Consider the following 23338-nt stretch of genomic DNA (forward strand, 5'->3'; position numbering starts at 1 on the left):
ATGGCATGTTATTTCCTAATTAATAAACACATCTATTTTGTCATCAATTTTAAATTGTATTGCGTGTAGACTTGTATTAGAATTAAAAGAACATAACGTTATTATATTGAAATGATACATGTAGATTAACCCTTCAAATTGCTCTAAGAACATGAATTAAATCTACATATTCAGTATCGATTAATTAAAAATGTATAATCATTTGAACTAGTTCATCATATATATATATATATATGTGTGTGTGTGTGTGTGTGTGTGTGTGTGTGTGTGTAGCATCCTGTGACGATTGTCTGCAAGTTGCTGCACACAATGGATATTTCCTATTCTTGAAGGCTGTAAGATAAAAACAGCAATCAAAATGTTCCGTACCAATTGTTCTGTAAATCCTTGCATATCTTATATTATCAAAAACCTTATTTTCTTATGAATTTCCATAAAGATGAACATCAGACAGCAAACTATGCATCAACCCACTATAAATAAAAGGAAGTCATTTTAAAATTGTTCATTCAATATTTGTTTAAGTATGCTTTTGTAATCCCAGTTTCTGAGTTAATAACAGAAGTTAAATTTAAAATATGTAGTACCAATATAAAACGAAACTATTTTTTTTTGCATTGTCAATGTTTCAAATCCTAAATCTGAAAATCAACTGGCATAATACGCCATGGGATTCTCATTTCAATATATTCTATCATAATACACCATGGGATTCTCATTTCATTATATTCTGTCGTAATACTCCATGGCATCCGTGGGATTCTCATTTCGATATATTCTATCGTAATACTCCGTGAGATTCTTATTTTAATATATTCTATCATAATACTCCGTGGGATTCTCATTTCAATATATTCTATCGTAATACTCCGTGAGATTCTTATTTCAATATATTATATTGTAATACTCCGTGAGATTCTTATTTCATTATATTATATCGTAATACTCCGTGGGGTTCTCATTTCAATATATTATATCGTAATACTCCGTGGGATTCTCATTTCAATATATTATATTGTAATACTCCGTGAGATTCTTATTTCATTATATTATATCGTAATACTCCGTGGGGTTCTCATTTCAATATATTATATCGTAATACTCCGTGGGATTCTCATTTCAGTATATTATATTGTAATACTCCGTGGGATTCTCATTTCAATATCTTCTGGCATCAGAGTATTATGATGACATTTTATCAGTTTTGAACTTAAATATTTTCCAAATTCAACATCTGGAAATATTCTTTTTAAAATCATTCCTTTCGAGGACCAAATGACAGAGTCACAATATTCTACTTCATAAGGTGAAGTCTGCATTTCTGGTAATAATATAGCGTCTGTACCTGGTAGTAATAATGCATATGTACCTATTAGTATTACTACATCTGTACCTGGTAGTAATACTACATCTGTACCTGGCAGTAATACTACATCTGTACCTGGTAGTAATAGTTACGTTATTTCTTTACGAATGGCTCGCTATTCACATCTTTTGAGCAAAGTTTTTATATTTTATTTGCATTAAGGTCATTTAAACATAATGGGTCTTTACCTGAAAAATAGCTGACAGTTTATCTGAACTACACCTCTCACGTTAAAGTTTCGATCATAGACAAGGCCATCAGGACTACATCCAAGTTTTGATCATCGACAAGGCAATGAGGACTACATCCAAGTTTCGATCATAGACAAGGCCGTCAGGAGTACATCCAAGTTTCGATCATAGACAAGGTCGTCAGGACTACATCCAAGTTTCGATCATCGACAAGGCCGTCAGGACTACATCCAAGTTTCGATCATAGACAATGCCATCAGGACTACATCCAGGTTTCGATCGTAGACAAGACCATCGGGACTACAAGTTCTGCATACATAGGATTGACCAAAAATCCACTTTATTGTACCGTAAAATCAGTTCCAGTATTTTCAGTCATGTACTCTTGAAATGTGGATATATGGAGTTTGAGTAATCTGAAACTGGTCATGAGTGGTAAAGAAAAATAGACTGACATCCGAGGGGGGAGGTGATTTTTCTCGCCGTTTATTGGAATTTCCAGTAAATAAAAGCAGACGGAGACCTTAGTGTGTATATATATGGAGTCTGATAAGTCTGAAATTGGTCGAAAGTGGTGAAAAACATAGTCGGAAATCTGACCGTGGATATGTGGAGTTTGAGAAATCTGAAATCGGTCAGGAGTGCTAAATAACAATAGACTGACAGCTGGGAGTGTACCTGTGGACTTTGAGACATCTGCAACTGGCCTGTACTGCAGTGATAGCAATACATTAACAGATCTGAACGCGTCATTTATCATCGTATCGCTCTGTCCTAGGTACGAGTTTTATACGCTGCTCCAACTAGCCAAATATGTAATATATCCTACTTAAACACAAATTTTATATCTTTACCTTACATATAATTTCATAATTAAATAATTCATGTCGATTTAAAAAATTACAAAACCAAGAACATTCTGTTAATTTTTTGTGATTTTTCACGCTCACTGTGATGAGGTTCCCACAAGTATACCATGATGAAATCTAAATGTGACCTATGTTACAGACCTGTACAGTTACAAGGTGGACATGGAATGTTTAATGTACATGTCTCAAAGTACATTAGAGTCAAAGGATAGAAAAGAAACTGACCAGTGATCTTAATTTGTAAGATAATGTTTGACTGATTCATGAGGTGGCATCAATTATAGCTTCACCTTCGTTCATTCCTGAACCTCAAGCAATTTTTAGAATTTAAAGCGTGAACAGTAGCAACCATAAAATATACTTTTATCACCTTCACCTTGAAGATAGGTAAGCAAATTTCAAAATGATCTGTCTTAAAATGAAAAAGAAAGTATGGAAGAAAATAATGATCATCCATAAATATACCTAAATACTAAAGGGCCAATATATCTAAAGCAAAAAGAAAACTATGATGGAAAATTCAATATTGAATCGTGACCTTGACCGCCAGTATTTTGAATTGTAACCTTGATGTTTATGGTAGGATCGCCAGCTTAGTAAACATGCCATCTCGTGATATATAAGCCTGCCAAGTTTTCATCACGTGGTTTCAAACCCTGGTGAAATTATAGACTAGAATAAAAGAGAACTATTTTATCACGTGATCACAAAAGTTATAAAGTTATAGACTGGAAATGAAGTGGAATATTTCATCCCGTGATCTCCAAAAAGTATAAAGATATAGACTGAAACGGAAGCGGGCTATTAGGTCGTGACTTTGATCTTAAAGATATGGTCCTCAAAACTAGTATAAAACACATTTTTATGATGCAAAGGTATATAAAGTGTTACTCTTCATTTCAAATAACAGTAACGTCATAGAGCGGTATAATACGGGTAAAAGAAAACTTACAATATCATGCTGTAACCTAGACTTTGAAAACAGGAGCGGCTATGATGTGTGCAAAACTCCGTCTAATGATCATATAAAAGTATTCTAAGTCTTATTCCTAAATTTCAAACAACTCTAAAGTTATAGAGTTCCTTGAAAAGTGTGAGGAAAAGTGCAAAATATTACGCTGTGACCTTGACCCTCAAGATGGAACTAATTACGTGGGGTATGTGACATAATTATTAATTACGAATCATATGGGGGCGCTCACCAGATAATATGTACTTTTGAGAGAGTGACGTATGTAAGGTGAAGTAGTTCGCATTTAAAACATGCACAGTGGAGAGAATGTTGGCATACCTCTATGCTACATTAATGTAATGTCGATGATATTTCTTTTGGATATTGTACTTTTGGAAATTTTACATGATTTAAGCACACTGCTAACTAAAATGACTCCTCCCTTGTGTTATAAAATCAGCCTCAATTAGACTAAAGTACACTATACATAGCAGCTATTAAAATAGGGAAAATGAATTTTGCCAGACTAGACAATACCAGCTTCTGAAAGTGCAATGAATGAATTACCGAATATATAAAATGTAAAAAAAAGTTATCAGCTCTTTTTTATACAATTTACCTCTGAAGTTCAGGAAGTGAAAATGACCAAGTAGAGCTAGCACTTTTTTGAAAGGTGCACATCTGAAGTAAGGCCAAGCTGTATACTCTATAACCCATAGTACACCCATCAATATACACCAAAATAAATGGAATTAAAGGTTCTTTGCATTATACCTAAGATATACAAGGTCTTTTTTTAAATAGCCAGTATAACCAGTGAGGAAAGCCGGAGAAATTCTTTTTCTTCAAAATCCTAACCCTATGCAAAATACGAATCTGTAGAGCGCCACCATAAGTACCAAACTTCATCTCTTTGTCTCAAAATTGTTATAACGTTATTGAGCGGGAAATCAGGACTTGACATTAGAATGGGTTAAAGTTACTGAGTGGAAAATGAGATGTAACAGACAGACTGGCGGATGAAAACTCTGATTAAATATCAATTGCTTTTCGCGAAAAGATGGGGTACAACAAACTGACAGATATCACCTCGAATGCTTGATTGTACAAGCAAAAATTACTCACGGTTGACGTCATAAACGGTGAAGCTTCTGTGCAGCTCATCTAATGTAAAGAAATCATCCTGATTGTAGTCATACCCCCTGAACATCGATAAGGCGGTTGCATTGTATGGCTTCAGATTTAATCTGAAAGAAAATTAAAATAATTATATTATCGTAAAGCAAAAATCGAAATATTCCGAACATCTTCTGCAAACCACAATCGCATAATATTGACACTGGCTAACTACAGTGATATGATATACACCACAATCACATAATCTACATACTGACAAGCTACAATGATATGGTTTACACCACACTCGCATAATCTACATACTGGCTAGCTACAATGATATGTATAAACCACAATCAATTAATATATATATACTGGCTATATACAGTGATATGATATACAATATAATCACATAATCTCCATACTGGCTGGCTGCAGTGATATAGTATACACTACAATCATAGAATCTATATAATGGCTAGCTACAGTGATATGGTAGACACCACAATCATATAATCTAGATACTGGCTAGCTACAGTGATATGGTATACACCACAGTCACATAATCTACATACTGGCTAGCTACAGTGATATGATATACAACACAATCCTGTGACCTAGATACTGCCTAGCTAAAGTGATATGGTGTACATCACAATCACATAATCTAGATACTGGCTACTTACAGTGATATGGTATACACCACAATCATATAACCTAGACACTGGCTAGCTACAGTGATACTACGTACACCACAATCACATAATCTACATACTGACTACCTAGTGTCATATAGCATACACCACAATCACATAATCTAGATACTGGGTAACTACAGTGATATGGTGTGCGCCACAATCACATACTCTACAGACTGTCTAGCTACATTGATATCGCATACAACACAATCACATAATCTACATGCTGGCTAGCTACAGCGTTATGGTATACCACACAATCACATATCTAGATACTGGCTAACTACGGTGATATGATATACACCACAATCGCATAATCTGCATACTGCCTGGCTACAGTAATATATTCTGGTATAGTCCACTTCAACGAGTAAATTATATTCGATTGTCTAGTTATGCTATGACAGAGCTTAAATGTTACTGAAATAGATTCATTGCATGAAAAAGTGAATTTCTTTTTATTCAGAATTCTAATAAGCTCTTTCAAATCTTAGAACGAACACCAATTGTATTTATCCTTGCACCAATCTGATGTATAATCTCAATAAATGTTTGACACACACTTTATAGTTTGAAATTCAGTAGTTACTGGATGTGACGCACATCACTGTGGAGAAAAGGAGAATTTAATGTTAAAAACTTCCATCAATTTAATATTAGGTGGTTACTGTACATTTAAAGGGAAATGTAATGTATTAACGATGTATGGCTCTCGTTCAACACTCAATGAATTTAACATTCTGGGTCACGCACGGTAAAATTACTCACATTTACTGACCAGCACCCAGTACCTACCGACCATCACCCATACAAACAGATCACAATATGCATATACTGATCATCGTCTACATCACTTCCTAGCACACTGTTGACCAATACACAGTTTTACTGACGAACACATGCACACTTACTGACCAACTCTCATACCTACATGCCAATACCCTCAACAACTGACCAGCACCAAGTGATCATTACTCACATCTAATATGAGCAACGAAGTATTACTCACCAAGGTAGTAGACCTACCCAATCTAAAAACGTACTCAAGTCAAAACGTACTAGAGTCAAAACGTATTTAAGATAAAATGTACCCAAACCTAAAAGTAACAAATTCATAGTTAAAACGTTCCCATGTAAAGAGATAACACTATTAATGCAAGTTCCAACCCGTTGAAGTTCGGACATTTACATATTTAGATTTATATGTCGTGAGTTCCATATATCAATAGACAATGATACTCTGTAAGTTGTGAATATGTATGACTGGCTTTAAATTTATTTTCTTTGATCTGTGTACTAACATAACTTCAATATGTATGACTGGCTTTAGATTTATTTTCTTTGATCTGTGTGCTAAGATAAACTTCAGTATTCATGACTGGTTTTAGGTTTATATTCTTTGATCTGTCTACTAAGATACCTTCAATATGCATGACTGGTTTTAGGTTGATTTTCTTTGATCCGTGTAAATAGATACCTTGAATAATGTATAAACAGCATGGCGTCTGCAATTTCATTCAATACTGAGACCCTTTTAAATAATGTAATTTGGACTAACTCGGGAGGCAGAGCTTTAACATTTGAAAGGTGTAATTTACAAATAAAATCACTATGTCAAAGGTGACTTTTCGTCAGTGATCTGGAGTTGCACTTAATTTACATTCAAAATCCATTTATAGAATAAATCCATGAATTCAAGTAAATGTCACATTCCTCTATCGAAATAGTAGTCCAGAATGATCCGATTCAAACTTCAATTTTAATGTTAATTCCATATCTCTTACAATTAAATGATAAAAAGTAAAATTCCGCACTTGTATCATTCACAGATTCCTGCAAATGTTCTTGTTTAATGTCAAGTGGAACAAAGTTTAATAATTCGTCCTGTTCGTTGTAACCATTCGTGTGGACACTTCTCCTACCTCCAACCATGGTAAACTAATAGGTCTTTGGAATGACCTTCATGAGATCGAAAGGGGTATTTATATATGTTTGTTTCCAACAGCCACCCCCAATCTGTACTTGTGAGCATATTTCAAAAAAGCAAAAAGAATTTTAATGAGAATTTATTTAATTATTTATTTATTTATTTATTTATTTATTTATTTATTTATTTATTGTATAAATAGTGAAGATTATATGGTCTTAAACTATAAAACAGAAAATGCAAAAACCAACAAACCTTCCAAATTCAACAAATAATTTATTTCCCCAGATTACAAACTGAAGATTTAAAAAGAACTTAGTATTATAAATTGAATCTCAAATAGACATAAAAGTTCTTTCACAAGTTCATCTCTATGAAATTCAAATTGAATTCCAGTGGTTTTCAAAATAAATTCCAATATTGAATGTGCTGATGCGCCTGTAATCTCGAACGTGTTAATGTGTCAATGGACTGGATTGTGAAGATGTGCTTAAAGTGACTTGATGTATCACAACAACATAATCCAAAAATGTCCTTGTTTGCATTCACTATAATTTCAAATTAATGTGTCTGTCCAGGAAAAGTATTGATGAGAACCTTCTATTTCGAGGGAATAATAGTTTTCATGACAAATTCTACACAAATAAAAATCATAACGCAACAATAAGACTGATTCAGCTTCTAGACACTACTGCAAAAATAAGCGTACGTACGTACATACATACATACATACATACATACATACATACATACATACATACATACATACATTTGGAGTATTCGCATTTGAGTATATCGCCCCGTTTTAAGGAAGTCTTAGATTTGTGTGATTACTCGTCTGATTACTGGATTTCGGTGCAAAGAAAATATTCCTTAGCCCGAAATAATTAGCCAGTTCCTAGCAGCAAACGTCACGGAGTGAAGTCCTAGTGAGTTTCCATGATGCCATCGTTCACTAGTAGTGAATTCAGGTCAAAACCGAATGAGTGTCCCTGTAACACCATATTCGCTATTAAAATCTAGTGGTGTACACTGGTGGTCTGACTGCAGTGGCAGTATTTACGGTAGGAAACCAGTAAATTACACAAAGAAATAAATAAGAAGGCACTCGGCAGATACTGTTTATGTCGCCATGATGGCAAATATGATGTAGTTGTACCGGCGATATGTGCCTGGAAACCATGGATTGACTGGCGTAAGGTGGCGTCGTTATAATAGTTCCCTGTGTTCGGGGATAGTTGTATAGCTTCTACGGCTTGAACTGCTGGCGGTGCGAAAACCTAACAAAGAGAAACCTTGCAGATGTGCGGTTGATAGATATTTGGCACGTTGTGAGATCCGTGGTCTTGCATTAATTAGAGTAAAATGCATGCATAGAAGGGACACGTCTGGCTTTCTAATTTACAACTGAAGGTGTATAGAAGTCTTTGGATGTTTGCGGTAAACTTATGATTTCTAGCGTGAATCGCGCCAGGGTTTTACACCTGTCAAGTAAAGACCCCTGGATTGTAACAATACATACATACGTGTGTGCGTGAGCAGCAGGGAAGTTGTACAGACCTTCCGTTCCAGACCAAATAAAGCTTCCTACGAGAACATTCTCCGTAGAAGCCTCAGATTTCACTTTTACAGCCTTCTACGGAAGCTAATTTTCGTGCATTTCAGACCGGATGCATCGGTTGGTCGCGCCGGTGTGTTGGTAAATATAGCATCCGAGACAGGAAAAATAAATGAAGAAGAATTCTTAGGATAAGATTTTTTGTGTTAATTTTTTTGTTGCATGGTTGGGCTGCTTTGGCCAATTTTACGTCACATTAAAATAATATACTTGAAAATAATATGAGTCGGAAAACTAGCACAGTTGGAGAGCCTCATTCTGCCAGATTAGCGCGAGAACAATTAGCGTCACTAAAGAAACTTATCCCGGCAAAACAATTATTTAAGGAAAAAGTTCGTGAGCACGAAGATACGCAATACGGAATTACCGAGATATCGTCGAGATTTTTAAGTCCAGTCACCGAAACAGTCGAGAGAGTCGCATATGGTGACAAAAAAGATGATAAGGAACTCAGGAAACTCGGAATTGTTCCCATGACTAGAGATATTGAGACACATACTCGAGTGGTGCCGGAAAGACTGGATCAAATTCACCAAGCACAGGTACAAGCACAAGCGCGGCAAGAACAATTGCAGCAAGCACAAGCACAAGCACAATTGCCATAAGAACAGCCACAGCAGGAAGAAGAAGAAGAAGAAAAAGATGATAAAAGTGATAGAGAACCTTGGGAAATAATAAAAGATAAGTTTACTGATGATGGTTGGAATACGATGGAAAAACAATTCAAATTATTTGGTGATAATATTGATGAACTTGGTGGATTTGCTGAAGATTCTTTTAATGTTAGGGCGAAATTTTTAACGAAAGATGGATTAAAAAAAATTAAATCGCGAGAGCTTTGGTACAAAAATATATAACGAGCTAGAGTTAATTTACCCAAGATAACTGGGGGTGACCCGATTTATGATCGATTTTATAAATCTGCACAAGGAAGGTTTTTGTATAATATGAGTCAACCTCGGGGGAAAGGAAAACCTAAATCTCCGGTGACGCCACAATCTTTGAAAATAGGGAAAATGCCCCAAATAACATCCGCCGATACATCTCAGGTACTTTTCCCAACAGAGGAAAAAACCAATATCTCAGGAACTTTTCCTCGCGTGCATTTCGAAGAAAGTTCCATCGATTATTTCAACAAAGATGAGGATAATTTAATCAACATTGCCAGATTTGGCTTTAGTGAAAGAGGTAAATATTTGAAATCTGGACATGTTGATAAATTTACTAAAGAAAATTGGATTCCCGCGGTATATTTTGCTTCAAAGGAAAAATCCGTCAATCTTGATGACCCGGGTTACCAAAATTTTATGGGAAAAATAATACAAAAAGAAGAAGAAGAAAAATCAGAAGAAGAGGGAGGCCTATCAGGGCGGGATAGTAATTCGTCTCCAGAACCAAAAACAGGAAGAGGATATACCTTTTGCCCTGACAGCGTTGTCAACGATGTGTCTCGCCTCGAAATATTAATCGGGGGAAAACGAGCCGGAAATAACTCTCGTGAAATAATCAACGAGGCCTCAGATATTTGCCAGCGATTATTCCGCGGTGGTGTCATCGACTCCTACATTTACAAGGAACTCGTTGACGAACTCATCGATTAAAACAACATAATTGAAATAACATGATTGTTCACAAACATCAGCGCAGACCTAGACAGGTCCGCATAGTTAACTCTCGATTGCCTGTATATAAATATATTCACGGTAATGGACTCGGAGATATCGTCAAAAGTTTCGTTACAAGGATAGTTCCTAAAATAGGACCCGCAGCTAAGCAATTCGCGTCAAAAGCAATAGGAAAGATTGGCGAGACTGTCGTTTCTGGTATCGGCAATTTGGCCACTAAAGGCTTCGATTTTGTCAAAGGTAAAATATCAAATTTGGTGCGTAAAAAAAAACAGCCCGTCAAATTACCTAGCACCAGCGAAATGCCCCCCGAGGTCAGTAAAGCTATAAACGACGCAGCAAATAAAAAAAATAAATGAGCTAGCACAGGAAGTTGCTACCGCAAATCTTGCAAATGAAATAGCGAACACAAGTTTCATATCGGGCAGCGGTCTTCGTTTTAGATGAAATTCTTATTAATAAATGTTCGCACAAGTGTCAAACGAAGTGTTCGACATGGACGAGCCTGTAGGTAGAGACACATCCGTGCGAGATTTCCAGTATTTCTCGTATGACGCAGTGACACCAAATGCGACTAATCGCGTTGAAATTCAAGTTCACGATACAACGAGATATTTTCTTCCATCTGAGGCGTATATCGAAGTTGTTGGGGAAATTAAGAAGGCGGATAATACCGACTATGGCGCAGATTTTAAAGTCGGATTTGTCAACAACGGCATCATGGCATTATTCAAGAGTGCCACTTACATGATCGATGGAAGAGAAATCGAGTCAATCACGGGTAACGTTGATATAGCAACGACGATAATAGGCCTAGCTAGATACTCGGATGATTTTACCAGATCGGCTGGTCCTAGTATGATGTTTGCCAAGGATAACTCTGATCACGCTGATCATCTCCCGTATAACATCGGTGTACCGAGAAATGCCGCTAATAATGCTGACGCCACAAACGTTGGTGTAATGCTCGGCATCAATGACAATTACAACCTTGGATTTGCCACGCCAAGACTTATGTTAAAGGGAGATGATCGAAGATTTTCCTGTGCAATTCCGCTATCTCATATTTTTGGATTTTGCAGGCACTTCAGGAAAGTCATTTACGGAGCGAAACACACGATTTCTTTCGTTCGAGACGACACAGGCAATGACAGAGCCATCTGGCGAGAAGTAGGTGTGGCAGGTGATCGAGGCAAAATATTACTAACCAAATTTACTTTGTGGATGCCAGCGATAGTCCCATCGATGCTTGAGGAAGAAAAATTATTGTCATTCATGAATCAGGGTGGCAAGTCTGTTATGTCCTGGCTAACAACTACGACTGACTCTATCGACTTTAATATTAACGGAATATTTACCTGGCGAATTGCATCACAGCAAGGCGTCTCGGCACCTAGACACATATTTGTGGCTCTTCAAAACGCAAACAGATATGATCAAACTCACAGTCATATGATATTCGACAAATTCGCAGCAACAAACGTGTCGTTGAGGATAAACGGGCAACAAGAACCATCAGAGGAAATATCGATTGATTTTGAAAATTACTCGACGGCCCGCGCGTATCATCGCTTGCTAAGTTTCATGGGTCGTGATCAAAATATCGATACCGGATTGCAAATATCACAGCTGGATTTTAATAAATTTTATTCTATCTATTACTTTTCCCTGGAACATCTTGATTTGGTAAAACAATCCGTCGTTGATATTCATTTCAAAGCCAGAATTAACACAGGTGGACCAGCAAGAGCGATTGCGGTAATCCTCAGCGATAGAACAATGATCTTGGAAGACATCAGCGGTAGAATGAGACTCATCGACGTTCCTGTCGAGAAAATGTAACAAATTCGAAGATTTTAAGATTTCTAAATTTAGATTAAACGATTATTAATATGCCATACGAACACGTCAGCGTAACTCTGACCCAGGGTCAGATGAAAAAGCTCCAATCAGCGATATCAAAGCGATGCGGTACGAAATTAACCCTGAAAAATGATCAAATTCAGGGCGGTCCTAACAAACTGTCGCTAACTAAAAATCAACGTGAACGTTTCGCCAAAGCCAAATCAGCGAATTCTGGCGTTCATGTGAATCTTAGTATAGGCGCCATCAGGGATATGGTCAAAACGGGTGGAATTTTCCCTCTGCTAGCCGCTATTCCCGCGTTAATAGCAGGTGCAAAAGCGTTAGGGTTAGGTGCGGTTGGAGCCGCAGGTGCTAAATTAGCGCATAAAGTAATGGGAGGGCGATACGGTAAAAAAAAAGGGAAGCGGCCTCTATCTAAAACGACCTCCCATGTACGGATCCGGCCTTTATCTAAGACGACCCCCGTACGGATCCGGTCTGAAATTAGCCTACCAGCCTCAAATTTAGATTTATTCAACGAAGCAAAGAATAAAAAAATAAAATTTTTCAGAGGCGTATTTATGCGGGATCAACTACCAGAAAAACCAAATCCCACCGAGACAGGAATAATAAATCTCGATTCAAATACTGGCCCTGGCACACATTGGGTCGCCTACGCGATTAATCCTCGCGAAGTTGTTTATTTTGACTCGTACGGACTAGCGCCACCAAAAGAATTTATCAATTACGTGTCAAAGTTAAATATTCCAATTTGGTATTCGACACTTCCGACGCAGACGTTAATGGATCCACCGATATGCGGTCCTGAATCAATTAACGTCCTCGATGCAATTTCAAAATCATCCGATCCGTATCACAAGATCGTATTTAAATACGCCGTAGATAAATATCATGGTTGATATTTACGGTAGATTTATCTACGGGAAGAAGGAAGCAGAAGTGACTGACGTCGATCTATCAAAGTTCGCCACAAGGGATGATATTAACAATCTTCTATCGCTGTCAGAAGTGGATCCTGGCGAAGTTGCTATTTTTCAGAGCCGCGAAGGGAGATTACAAACAAGCAACGTCAAAATAACTGATATAATCAAGCGGGACGAATATAACGATCGCATTAATCAATTTACTAGCCTGTCAGATTCGGTATCAAAATCCATCGCTGATATCGCCGATATTATAGCGAAGTTGCCACTGAAGGCCAATATCGCTGATGTGGAAAAAAAGGATAACGAATTATCAGCAATGTTGCTTCTGAAGGCTGATAAAGCATCACACGACGAACTTCAGGACAGATTGACAAAGAGACTTAGCAGGCTAAATAACGATCTTAAAAAACTCGACGATAATTTAGCTAAATTTAGTAAAAAAATCGAGGAAGATATAAAAACATTCGGCGATACTTCCTCCGCCGCAAACGAACTAGCAAAGAAAAAAACCGATCAAGCATCGCATGACGATCTTAGCGATAAAGTGAGAAAAATCAACGAGGATATTACCAAAATAAATACTGTAATGAGTCAGAAAAGCGATCAAGCATCGCACGACGATCTCAGCGAGAAAACAAAAAAAATCAACGAGGATATTACTAAAATCAACGATGAAATTTCCAAGATATACCAAATCACAAATGAAAAAGTCGATAAGACATTACACGGCGATCTCAGCGAAAGTGTGAGAAAAATCAACGAGGATATTACCAAAATCAACGATGAAATTTCCAAGACGCGTGATTTGGCGCGTCAAAAGATAGATGTATCGTCGTATGACGGAGAAATTCGAGATTTAAATGCGAAACGTCTCGACGCAACTACAAAAATTAGCCATATTAACACAAAAATATCGTCAATGAATCTTGGAATATTAGCGCGTATTTCGATACCAGCGGAGGTAGAAACAGAAAATCTTCCCTGCCATGTACCATTTGTGGTAAAAATACAGGATCTTACTTGGACACCTGAGAATAACACATTTAGCTTTACCTCGCCAATTACTGGCGTATATCGAGTATATATTATCTCCTTGATGACAAAATTCAATGTAACAATAGACGATGGTTATGATTTTCGTGAATATTATCCTGGGTTTTTTGTTATGACTATATTTAAAAATAAAACGAAAACTTTTAGGCTAGAACCACCAATTAGAACCGTGATGATGGCCGATTGTCAAGTAATTTTCGAATATTTATCCGGAATACACGCAATTGGTTAGATAAACTAACTAATAAAATGACTGCATCGGACTACCGATACAATCAGGCGCGTTTATGGCAGGATTCGCTAAAAAAGCTCCTCGACGAGTATCAGGTAAAAATAAAAAAATACCAGCGTAGATTAGTTGCCATCGATGTTGCTGTGTACGCGGTAAGTGCAATAATCGCCGGTGCGGGAATAATCTTATCCGCGGTGACAACAATCGCGCCGATCGCAGCAACGATAATAATCTCGTCGACAACGACAATCGCTGGTGTTCTCAACATTATCGCAAAAAACATATCCTCATGCACAAATGAAAAATTGTCTCTATACACGAGTAAACTATCCCAGGTCAACGAGGCGTATTCGAAATTATCATCGCTGCTTTCTGAGAGTCTCAACGACGGCGTTATATCCGATATGGAATTTTCAGCGATGATAAATATCTACTCTGAGATTGAACAAATGAATATCAATAATGTCCGAACTAACTCAAATCGTGACAAACACGACACCACCGATAACGACGCTGATATCGGCAAGCTCAACCAGGCCGGAATTTAGTATCGATTTTCCAATACCAATTAGCGTCAAGGAAATTGCGCTGTCACAGTTACGCGTCTATAATAGCTGGCCCAATGTTAGATCGAAATCATTTGGTAGATTATCATCGAATAATTCGCTTGTTTTTGCCAATAAAAACCGTCCCGATGGAACTCCCGATTGGATCGTCGTTGGCATACCAACAGGCAGTTACGAAATTGAGCAACTAGATAAGGAACTTACCAGTAGGATATCAAATATAACCGGCGATGCTACTCCAGGAATAAAAATATCCTCGCACGATCCAACGTTGTCGTCGATAATCGAGGTAAAATCGCCATATATCGTTGATATTTACCAGTCATCGATTAGGACAGTTCTAGGTTGGCCCGAAATCGCACCTCTGGCAAAACTAGAAAAACCAGATTGTATTATTCCAGGTTGGCACGAACAAGCTCCTTCAGAGCTACCGGAGCCAAAAAAATCAGATTTTACCACCGACGAAGGATGGTACGGAGATATCAAACACAAACCTCTGATCCACAGCGCCATCAACCGAGCTAGAGTTAATTTACCCAAGATAACTGGGGGTGACCCGATTTATGATCGATTTTATAAATCTGCACAAGGAAGGTTTTTGTATAATATGAGTCGACCTCGGGGGAAAGGAAAACCTAAATCTCCGGTGACGCCACAATCTTTGAAAATAGGGAAAATGCCCCAAATAACATCCGCCGATACATCTCAGGTACTTTTCCCAACAGAGGAAAAAACCAATATCTCAGGAACTTTTCCTCGCGTGCATTTCGAAGAAAGTTCCATCGATTATTTCAACAAAGATGAGGATAATTTAATCAACATTGCCAGATTTGGCTTTAGTGAAAGAGGTAAATATTTGAAATCTGGACATGTTGATAAATTTACTAAAGAAAATTGGATTCCCGCGGTATATTTTGCTTCAAAGGAAAAATCCGTCAATCTTGATGACCCGGGTTACCAAAATTTTATGGGAAAAATAATACAAAAAGAAGAAGAAGAAAAATCAGAAGAAGAGGGAGGCCTATCAGGGCGGGATAGTAATTCGTCTCCAGAACCAAAAACAGGAAGAGGATATACCTTTTGCCCTGACAGCGTTGTCAACGATGTGTCTCGCCTCGAAATATTAATCGGGGGAAAACGAGCCGGAAATAACTCTCGTGAAATAATCAACGAGGCCTCAGATATTTGCCAGCGATTATTCCGCGGTGGTGTCATCGACTCCTACATTTACAAGGAACTCGTTGACGAACTCATCGATTAAAACAACATAATTGAAATAACATGATTGTTCACAAACATCAGCGCAGACCTAGACAGGTCCGCATAGTTAACTCTCGATTGCCTGTATATAAATATATTCACGGTAATGGACTCGGAGATATCGTCAAAAGTTTCGTTACAAGGATAGTTCCTAAAATAGGACCCGCAGCTAAGCAATTCGCGTCAAAAGCAATAGGAAAGATTGGCGAGACTGTCGTTTCTGGTATCGGCAATTTGGCCACTAAAGGCTTCGATTTTGTCAAAGGTAAAATATCAAATTTGGTGCGTAAAAAAAAACAGCCCGTCAAATTACCTAGCACCAGCGAAATGCCCCCCGAGGTCAGTAAAGCTATAAACGACGCAGCAAATAAAAAAAATAAATGAGCTAGCACAGGAAGTTGCTACCGCAAATCTTGCAAATGAAATAGCGAACACAAGTTTCATATCGGGCAGCGGTCTTCGTTTTAGATGAAATTCTTATTAATAAATGTTCGCACAAGTGTCAAACGAAGTGTTCGACATGGACGAGCCTGTAGGTAGAGACACATCCGTGCGAGATTTCCAGTATTTCTCGTATGACGCAGTGACACCAAATGCGACTAATCGCGTTGAAATTCAAGTTCACGATGCAACGAGATATTTTCTTCCATCTGAGGCGTATATCGAAGTTGTTGGGGAAATTAAGAAGGCGGATAATACCGACTATGGCGCAGATTTTAAAGTCGGATTTGTCAACAACGGCATCATGGCATTATTCAAGAGTGCCACTTACATGATCGATGGAAGAGAAATCGAGTCAATCACGGGTAACGTTGATATAGCAACGACGATAACACTGGTCAACAGTGAAATCATTACTGACTTGAAAAGGCCCTAATCTGTAGTATTTTGGTGTGCCGAACACGAATATAACCGTGAAAAATTTGTATTGGCTCTCGTTTTGAAGATATTCATATACCTCATTTTCTATGTTTCACTGTGTAAATTTCTCCAGTAGGACTGCAGCAACATCCGGAATAATGATGTAACATTGCATAATACCATCATGCTCACATCATCCACAGTTGATTGCATCATTTTCTGATGCAATGCAATACTAATGCCATGCGGCTGCTGAAGTAAGTTGACGTCAGCAGTGTACTATACATGTGTAGGCCTATTATACTAATGCCAGGCGGCTGCTGAAGCTGACGTAAGCAGTGTACTATATAAAGCCCAATCAGATAGGTTCAGCATTTAAAATATTTTAGACGTTGTGCGAGACAGTTCAAGCTACTGTTACATAAAACTTATTATTTTATCCATTTACGTACAATAAAGAACAGTAATGCCTCGAAAGTGTGTTAATACCGCGGACAATTTTTGCTATATTTGTGGGGAAGTGACATTTGCCAACCAGAAGAAAAGTATCAATTCTCAAGTGAAGAAGGCATATCATCTTTACTTCGGATGCAAGGTTGGTGACCAAGACAAGCCTTGGGCTCCGCATATATGCTGTGCTACATGTACAACACAGCTTTCACAGTGGTTGAATTGCAAAAGGTCATCAATGCCGTTTGCAGTCCCAATGGTGTGGAGAGAGCCAAGCAACCACCTAAATGACTGTTACTTCTGCTTGGTTCCTCCTCTTTCCGGCGGAATAACGAAGCGATAGAAGTCGAGAATAGTCTACCCAAACATTCCGTCTGCATTGAGACCAGTTCCACATGGTGAGGGACTTCCTATTCCAGAACCTCCAGCAGAATATTCTCTTGATTCATCTGACGAAGACAAAGGTGAGTCGACCTGTTCTTCTCCTGGTCCATCAGCATGCAGTGATCCAGATTTTCACTGTGGTGCATCATCAACCCCACACAGAATAACACAGGAAGAACTAAATGACCTGATTCGTGATTTGGACTTATCAAAGAACAAGGCAGAATTGCTAGGATCAAGACTCCAACAATGGAATCTTCTAGAAGAAGATGTCACAATTACTGCATATCGAAAGCGCCACCAGCAATTGGAGCCTTTCTTCAGAAAGGAAAGTAATCTGATATTCTGTTCCGATATTGAGGGCCTCATGAATGCTTTAAAAATCACTCATGACCCACAAGAATGGAGACTATTTGTGGACTCTTCGAAACTGAGTCTCAAGGCTGTGCTTTTGCACAATGGAAACATTCTTCCATCTATTCCAGTAGCGTATGCTGTCCACATGAAAGAGACATACGATAACTTAAGGCAGCTACTGAATTCCATTGAGTATAACAAGTACAGCTGGCACCTCTGTGGTGATTTGAAGGTAGTTGCCCTTTTAATGGGACTGCAGCAAGGATATACAAAATACATGTGTTTCTTATGCGAGTGGGATAGCCGAGCAAGGGAAATGCACTACATGAGGAAGGAATGGACTCACAGGCAGAATGTAGCGATTGGAGAGAAGAATATCCAACACCCAGCTCTGGTTGAGGCTCAGAAAATCTTGCTACCACCCCTTCACATCAAACTAGGTTTGATGAAGAACTTCGTGAAAGCCATTGACCGGACTTTGCCAGCATTCCGATACCTGCATGAAAAATTCCCTCGACTCAGCGAAGCAAAGATTAAAGAGGGAGTTTTTGTGGGTCCTCAGATTCGAGAGCTTTTCAAAGATGACCGGTTCAACAACTTGCTGGAAGGTGACGCGAAACAAGCATGGAATGCTTTTCGCCTAGTTTCTACAAACTTCCTCGGAAATGTTAGGGCAGAAAACTATAAGGAACTAGTAGAAGACATGTTGATGAAGTATAAGAAACTTGGCTGCAATGTGTCTCTAAAGATTCACTTCCTTCATTCCCATTTGGATTTCTTTCCTAGCAACTGTGGTATTGTTAGTGATGAACACGGCGAACGTTTTCATCAAGATATCGCAACAATGGAATAAAGATACCAGGGAAAATGGTCCACTACAATGCTGGCTGACTACTGCTGGACACTCCTCAGAGATGCTCCCGAACAGCTGTACAAGAGACAGGCGAAGAAATCTAAGATGTAGTCAATGACTTGATTTTTTATAGGTAGGCTATTACAGTTGACCTTTTACTATTGGAATGCATTTCGTTATGTAAACATTAATTTCTTGCAGATTACAAAAAAACTAGAGCCAATTTTGCAATTTGACTGTCATATTCGTGTTCAGCACATAAAAATTGATAAGAATTGACTAATTTTATTTCAGTAACATGACTTTTGTAAAAATTTGTTGTCCAGTGTAATAGGCCTAGCTAGATACTCGGATGATTTTACCAGATCGGCTGGTCCTAGTATGATGTTTGCCAAGGATAACTCTGATCACGCTGATCATCTCCCGTATAACATCGGTGTACCGAGAAATGCCGCTAATAATGCTGACGCCACAAACGTTGGTGTAATGCTCGGCATCAATGACAATTACAACCTTGGATTTGCCACGCCAAGACTTATGTTAAAGGGAGATGATCGAAGATTTTCCTGTGCAATTCCGCTATTTCATATTTTTGGATTTTGCAGGCACTTCAGGAAAGTCATTTACGGAGCGAAACACACGATTTCTTTCGTTCGAGACGACACAGGCAATGACAGAGCCATCTGGCGAGAAGTAGGTGTGGCAGGTGATCGAGGCAAAATATTACTAACCAAATTTACTTTGTGGATGCCAGCGATAGTCCCATCGATGCTTGAGGAAGAAAAATTATTGTCATTCATGAATCAGGGTGGCAAGTCTGTTATGTCCTGGCTAACAACTACGACTGACTCTATCGACTTTAATATTAACGGAATATTTACCTGGCGAATTGCATCACAGCAAGGCGTCTCGGCACCTAGACACATATTTGTGGCTCTTCAAAACGCAAACAGATATGATCAAATTCACAGTCATATGATATTCGACAAATTCGCAGCAACAAACGTGTCGTTGAGGATAAACGGGCAACAAGAACCATCAGAGGAAATATCGATTGATTTTGAAAATTACTCGACGGCCCGCGCGTATCATCGCTTGCTAAGTTTCATGGGTCGTGATCAAAATATCGATACCGGATTGCAAATATCACAGCTGGATTTTAATAAATTTTATCCTATCTATTACTTTTCCCTGGAACATCTTGATTTGGTAAAACAATCCGTCGTTGATATTCATTTCAAAGCCAGAATTAACACAGGTGGACCAGCAAGAGCGATTGCGGTAATCCTCAGGGATAGAACAATGATCTTGGAAGGCATCAGCGGTAGAATGAGACTCATCGACGCTCCTGTCGAGAAAATGTAACAAAATCGAAGATTTTAAGATTTCTAAATTTAGATTAAACGATTATTAATATGCCATACGAACACGTCAGCGTAACTCTGACCCAGGGTCAGATGAAAAAGCTCCAATCAGCGATATCAAAGCGATGCGGTACGAAATTAACCCTGAAAAATGACCAAATTCAGGGCGGTCCTAACAAACTGTCGCTAACTAAAAATCAACGTGAACGTTTCGCCAAAGCCAAATCAGCGAATTCTGGCGTTCATGTGAATCTTAGTATAGGCGCCATCAGGGATATGGTCAAAACGGGTGGAATTTTCCCTCTGCTAGCCGCTATTCCCGCGTTAATAGCAGGTGCAAAAGCGTTAGGGTTAGGTGCGGTTGGAGCCGCAGGTGCTAAATTAGCGCATAAAGTAATGGGAGGGCGATACGGTAAAAAAAAGGGAAGCGGCCTCTATCTAAGACGACCTCCCATGTACGGATCCGGCCTTTATCTAAGACGACCCCCGTACGGATCCGGTCTGAAATTAGCCTACCAGCCTCAAATTTAGATTTATTCAACGAAGCAAAGAATAAAAAAATAAAATTTTTCAGAGGCGTATTTATGCGGGATCAACTACCAGAAAAACCAAATCCCACCGAGACAGGAATAATAAATCTCGATTCAAATACTGGCCCTGGCACACATTGGGTCGCCTACGCGATTAATCCTCGCGAAGTTGTTTATTTTGACTCGTACGGACTAGCGCCACCAAAAGAATTTATCAATTACGTGTCAAAGTTAAATATTCCAATTTGGTATTCGACACTTCCGACGCAGACGTTAATGGATCCACCGATATGCGGTCCTGAATCAATTAACGTCCTCGATGCAATTTCAAAATCATCCGATCCGTATCACAAGATCGTATTTAAATACGCCGTAGATAAATATCATGGTTGATATTTACGGTAGATTTATCTACAGGAAGAAGGAAGCAGAAGTGACTGACGTCGATCTATCAAAGTTCGCCACAAGGGATGATATTAACAATCTTCTATCGCTGTCAGAAGTGGATCCTGGCGAAGTTGCTATTTTTCAGAGCCGCGAAGGGAGATTACAAACAAGCAACGTCAAAATAACTGATATAATCAAGCGGGACGAATATAACGATCGCATTAATCAATTTACTAGCCTGTCAGATTCGGTATCAAAATCCATCGCTGATATCGCCGATATTATAGCGAAGTTGCCACTGAAGGCCAATATCGCTGATGTGGAAAAAAAGGATAACGAATTATCAGCAATGTTGCTTCTGAAGGCTGATAAAGCATCACACGACGAACTTCAGGACAGATTGACAAAGAGACTTAGCAGGCTAAATAACGATCTTAAAAAACTCGACGATAATTTAGCTAAATTTAGTAAAAAAATCGAGGAAGATATAAAAACATTCGGCGATACTTCCTCCGCCGCAAACGAACTAGCAAAGAAAAAAACCGATCAAGCATCGCATGACGATCTTAGCGATAAAGTGAGAAAAATCAACGAGGATATTACCAAAATAAATACTGTAATGAGTCAGAAAAGCGATCAAGCATCGCACGACGATCTCAGCGAGAAAACAAAAAAAATCAACGAGGATATTACTAAAATCAACGATGAAATTTCCAAGATATACCAAATCACAAATGAAAAAGTCGATAAGACATTACACGGCGATCTCAGCGAAAGTGTGAGAAAAATCAACGAGGATATTACCAAAATCAACGATGAAATTTCCAAGACGCGTGATTTGGCGCGTCAAAAGATAGATGTATCGTCGTATGACGGAGAAATTCGAGATTTAAATGCGAAACTTCTCGACGCAACTACAAAAATTAGCCATATTAACACAAAAATATCGTCAATGAATCTTGGAATATTAGCGCGTATTTCGATACCAGCGGAGGTAGAAACAGAAAATCTTCCCTGCCATGTACCATTTGTGGTAAAAATACAGGATCTTACTTGGACACCTGAGAATAACACATTTAGCTTTACCTCGCCAATTACTGGCGTATATCGAGTATATATTATCTCCTTGATGACAAAATTCAATGTAACAATAGACGATGGTTATGATTTTCGTGAATATTATCCTGGGTTTTTTGTTATGACTATATTTAAAAATAAAACGAAAACTTTTAGGCTAGAACCACCAATTAGAACCGTGATGATGGCCGATTGTCAAGTAATTTTCGAATATTTATCCGGAATACACGCAATTGGTTAGATAAACTAACTAATAAAATGACTGCATCGGACTACCGATACAATCAGGCGCGTTTATGGCAGGATTCGCTAAAAAAGCTCCTCGATGAGTATCAGGTAAAAATAAAAAAATACCAGCGTAGATTAGTTGCCATCGATGTTGCTGTGTACGCGGTAAGTGCAATAATCGCCGGTGCGGGAATAATCTTATCCGCGGTGACAACAATCGCGCCGATCGCAGCAACGATAATAATCTCGTCGACAACGACAATCGCTGGTGTTCTCAACATTATCGCAAAAAACATATCCTCATGCACAAATGAAAAATTGTCTCTATACACGAGTAAACTATCCCAGGTCAACGAGGCGTATTCGAAATTATCATCGCTGCTTTCTGAGAGTCTCAACGACGGCGTTATATCCGATATGGAATTTTCAGCGATGATAAATATCTACTCTGAGATTGAACAAATGAATATCAATAATGTCCGAACTAACTCAAATCGTGACAAACACGACACCACCGATAACGACGCTGATATCGGCAAGCTCAACCAGGCCGGAATTTAGTATCGATTTTCCAATACCAAT

At 38.4% G+C, this 23338-nt stretch overlaps 1 protein-coding gene across 1 annotated transcript in view; it reads right to left on the reverse strand.

The window, feature by feature from the left end:
• Positions 1-23338, reverse strand: part of LOC149780160 (uncharacterized) — a 43858-nt gene that overhangs the window by 3672 nt on the left and 16848 nt on the right. Inside the window, exon 3 of the mRNA XM_089936336.1 lies at positions 4504-4625. Coding sequence (XP_089792462.1) covers positions 4504-4625 — 122 coding nt within the window. The remainder of the gene's footprint in view (positions 1-4503; positions 4626-23338) is intronic.

This window comes from Sinohyriopsis cumingii, chromosome 16 (genome assembly GCF_028554795.1).
Source record: "Sinohyriopsis cumingii isolate HCF-2022 chromosome 16, ASM2855479v2, whole genome shotgun sequence".
Lineage (NCBI taxonomy): Eukaryota > Metazoa > Mollusca > Bivalvia > Unionida > Unionidae > Sinohyriopsis > Sinohyriopsis cumingii.